The sequence below is a fragment of the Rutidosis leptorrhynchoides genome, chromosome 11 (genome assembly GCF_046630445.1).
Source record: "Rutidosis leptorrhynchoides isolate AG116_Rl617_1_P2 chromosome 11, CSIRO_AGI_Rlap_v1, whole genome shotgun sequence".
NCBI classification, from domain to species: domain Eukaryota; kingdom Viridiplantae; phylum Streptophyta; class Magnoliopsida; order Asterales; family Asteraceae; genus Rutidosis; species Rutidosis leptorrhynchoides.
In genome coordinates this window covers 277504801-277509281 of record NC_092343.1, presented here as the reverse complement: position 1 = coordinate 277509281, position 4481 = coordinate 277504801, and the positions used below count along the sequence as shown (strand labels likewise).

The window sequence follows — 4481 nt, the reverse complement described above, 5'->3', positions numbered from 1 at the left end:
ATACTTAGGATTTTAAATTCCTTTCGCAATAATCATTTTCTGCAAAAGTGGGCAATTTCATCACTTTGCTTATGCAAAAATTGCAAAATTTCTTAACATTATGAGACAAAATACAAAACATTCCATAAGCAATTGGTATTTCACAAATAAACTCCTTCCATATTCTTACAAGTGTCAACTTTTAAAATGCTTACAAGTGTGATCAAGACTTGCAACAATTTAAAAAAAATAAAAACACCTAAAAATAACATCAAGCATAGATTTTTTATTTAATTTCGCACTTCACACATATGTAACTTTGCCTTCTTATGATTTTCGCAAAGTTACGCATAGTATCGTTTTAATAAAACCGCATGCCATGCATTGGGCAAATTTCGCCCCTCCATATTAGTAAGCTTATAAGATCCTGCCGCATTAACTGCTACAACTTGATAAGGACCCTCCCAATTCGGTCCTAAATTGCTAAGTTTTTCTGCTCTACTTGCATCATTATTTCGCAACACCCATTCGCCAACGTCGAAAGACAAAGCACGCACTGTTTTGTTATAATACTTAGCAATTTGATGTTTGTTATTTGCCTCTCTGATAGCAGCCATTAACCTTCGCTCTTCAACAAAATTCAAATTCTCACACAATGTATCAGCGTTTACTTCTTCTTCAAATTTAGCGACTCTATGCGTTGCCACAAGAATTTCAGCGGGTATTACTGCCTCAGAGCCATATACCAAACTAAAAGGTGTTTCCCTTGTGCTTTTCTTGAAAGTAGTGCGATGTGCCCACAACACATTAGGTAATTCATCTACCCAACCAGTTCTATTTTCGCATAACCTCTTTTTAATACCGCTTACAATATCCCGACTGGTAACTTCGCATAAACCATTAGCCTGTGGATGCGCCACTGATGTAAATTTTTGTATTATTAAAATCAGTGCACCTTGTCTAAAAAGAATCTTTCGCTATTTACGCGCCGTTATCACTAACCAACTCGCGCGGAATACCGAATCTGCAGACAATACATTCCCACATAAAGTTCTGCACTTGCATACCAGTGATAGTGCGAACCACCTTAGCTTCAACCCATTTTGTAAAATAATCAATTACCACAATCAGGAACTTGACATTACCAGGTCCTGTGGGAAATGGCCCTACAATGTCAATGGCCCACTTGTGAAATGGCCATGGCGAATTAACATGAATCATATCATTCCTCGGCATCCGATTCTGCGGAGCATGCCTTTGGAAACTTTTACATCGCTTAACAATTTTCGCAACATCGCGATATAGGGATGGCCAAAAGTAACCCATCCGCATATTTTTTACTGCAATAGTTTTATAGCCTGAATGCAATGCGCAAGAACTACTATGCACTTCTTCAACTATCATTTCTGCCTCAATTGGTCCAACACATAGCATCATTGGACCACGGTATGATTTGCGATATAAAATATCATTTTTAATGATATACATTGGTGCTCGCTCTCTTACTAGGCGAGCTTCGCGCTTATCAGTTGGCAAAACATCACCGCGAATGTATTCTAGGATTGGTTCCATCCAATTTAGCTATTCCTATTCAACAGACGCAACTGTTAAGTCGTTATCTATTGATTTGTTTGGCAATTCCTCAACCCAAACTTGTTTTTGAAAATATAAAAACGTTAGGGCAGCCAATTTACTCAAGGCATCCGCCTTCTTATTTTGACTTCTTGGCACTTGCGTGAGTTCAAAATACTCAAACTGCTCTACCGATTCTTTTAATAACTGCAAATATTTCTGCATTGAAGAGTCATGCGCTTCAAAGGAACCATTAAACTGATTTTCCACTAACTGCGAATCTGTAAACACCCGCAACTTAGTGATATTCATTTTTCGTGCGATATTTAAACCAGCGAGTAATGCTTCATACTCTGCTTCATTATTTGTGACATCAAAATTGAAGCGTAATGCATATGTATGCTCTTCGCCACTTGGGCTTGCCAAGACCAAACCCACACCTGCGCCCTCTGCGCATGAAGCACCATCAGTAAATAAATCCCAAGTTTTGCTCATTAATCACCTCCAACTCTCCAGATATTTCTGCGAGATAATTCGCCATAACCTGACCCTTTACAGCACTTCACGGAAGATAAGATATTTGATAAGCACCTAATTCTACCGCCCATAATGCGAGTCTACCAGATATCTCTGGTTTTGTTAAGACTTGCTTGATTAGCATATTAGTTAACACATGCACTGGATTCCCCTGAAAATATCTTCTTAACCTTCGCGAGGTTAGAATAAGAGCATATACAAACTTCTCAATCGGAGCATAGTTTATTTCGCTCCCTGTAAGAGCCTTACTGACAAAATACAAAGGCTTTTGTATTTTATCCCTTTCCGAAATTAGAACTGAGCCAAAAGCTTCATTTGCCACCGATATATAAAGGTAGTGAATTTCTCCATCAATTGGCGCTGTTAATGTAGGCAAAGTTTTCAACAACTTCTTCATTTCTTGAAATGCAGCTTCCGCATCGCTTGACCAAACAAAACTTTTTTGCTTCAAGCAAACTTTTAAAGTTTTGGAAAATGGCAATTGTCTTTCAGCAGCTTTAGACAAGAAACGCGTTAACGCAGCTAACTTTCCCGTCAAACTTTGCACTTCCTTAATCGTTCTTGGTGCGGTCATATTTTCAATAGCCGCGATTTTCTTTGGATTAGCTTGAATACCTTGTTCTGTAACAAGGTATCCCAGAAACTTTCCTTCGGTCTCGCCAAAACTACACTTTAGCGGATTAAGCTCCATGTTTATCTTTCGCAGTGTATTGAATGTTTCACGCATATCTTCGATAATTCGCTCCTGCGTTGTACTTTTGATCACTAAGTCGTCCACGTAAGCCTCAAGATTACGCCCAATTTGTTTTTCGAACGCGGTATCAATCAAACGTTGATATGTCGCACCCGCATTGATTAAACCAAAAAGGCATCATTATATAGGAAAATATGCCTTTGCCCGTATGAAAAGCAGTTTTGTCTATATCTTCTTGAGCCATTGGGATCTGGTGATAACCTCTTGCCGCATCCAAAAAATATTTATACGGAAAAGCATGCAACATGCTTTATTTAAATCCTTAAAATCGATACACATTCTCCATGAACCATCAGGCTTTTTTACCAAAACTGGATTCGCAATCCATGATTGATACTGAGCTTCGCGTAAAATTCTAGCTCTCACCAATTTTGTTACCTCTTCGCATATCCACTTCACGCGATCTGGGCCATGCCTCTACGCTTCTGCACCACAGGCTTTAAAGCTGAATTTACATTAAGTCTGTGTTCCACAATATTACACGGAACACCAGTCATATCATTTTCACACCAAGCAAAAACATCCATGTACTGCACAATTTGTTTCCATATGTCCGCACTATCATTACTTCCAACTTTAATTTTTTGCTCATGATACGCAGGATTAACCATTACCATTTTTTCCGCAACTTCCGCAGTTTCTTGAGCTGCACTTTTTACATTGATAGCCGCACAAATAGGCACCTTGCTTGTTGAATTTATTGTCGCGACACCTTTTCGCGTTGCAAATTTAAGCATGCCATGAATTGTAGATGGGACAATTCCGAGTCTACCTAAGGCGGTTCGTCCTAACAACATGTTATAGCGAGATGAGGTTCGCATAACATAGAAATCTAGCCATGCTCAACGCTCTAAACCATCATCATTGTCATCAACAAGCTCAACGTCTAAGGGCAAAACACCCATAGGCAATGAGGATTCTTCTGCAAAACCGGTCAGCGAAGCTGCGGTTGGTTTTGAAGTTACTCTGATACTCTCCGGCAGTTGAACAAAACATTGCTCGTAAAGAATATCAACACTACTACCATTATCAACATGAACTTTCATGATTGTAATTCCATTTTCCGCGATCTTGCACGATACAACTATCGGCATTTCAGATAAATCCTCGCTCTGCATTTTTGGAAAACTAATTGGCGCAAATTGCCAATTTTGATACATTCTTGCCAACTTTCGCTTTTTTCCTCTTTTTTGAGCATTTGTTTGAACAGCGGTATTACTCATCATTTCAACTAATGTAGCAACTTTCCGCCAATTACAAACGTATTCACCTGCGAATCACCAGAATTGTACGCGATCAGAATTAAACAAGGCAATTAATCGTTTGATAGCACAAAACAAAAAATTTCAAGTTTAATTCGTAAAATGAGTCCCACGGATGGCGCCAATTGATCAATCCTATATCAAGTTATTACTTGATTAAGGATTGAGTGCAATAATGAGATGGAGGATAGGATGTTTGATGATTATTTTGGGCCCCGATGATCGTCTTTCACTTTAACAATCAAGTCATCAACCACCCCGACCCGGTCTTGATTGTCAATTAGCATAAGTCACCTTAGCGCGATGTAGAAATCCCTTGGGCAAGGTCACAAGTGAAAATCACAAAGGCTTAGGTAAATGGAAGAGAATCAACAACC

The 4481-nt window shown here is 38.9% G+C and overlaps 1 protein-coding gene across 1 annotated transcript; it reads right to left on the bottom strand.

Moving 5' to 3' along the window:
* Window positions 1-323: 323 nt before the first annotated feature.
* On the bottom strand, window positions 324-1551 carry LOC139875540 (uncharacterized). The gene is made up of 2 exons (XM_071862874.1): window positions 1047-1551; window positions 324-706 (listed from the first exon to the last, which is right to left on the bottom strand). Exons 1-2 carry the CDS (start codon window positions 1549-1551, stop codon window positions 324-326), a joined length of 888 nt encoding a protein of 295 aa, XP_071718975.1.
* Between the last annotated feature and the right edge of the window lie 2930 nt (window positions 1552-4481).

Bases quoted from the DNA above. Each gene is read 5' to 3' on its own strand.
- LOC139875540 (XM_071862874.1), bottom strand. From the start codon at position 1,551: ATGGAACCAATCCTAGAATACATTCGCGGTGATGTTTTGCCAACTGAT. The intron at 707-1,046 runs GTATGCAAGTGC...GCTCTGAGGCAG, and splicing joins GGTGGTTCGCACTATCACTG to TAATACCCGCTGAAATTCTT.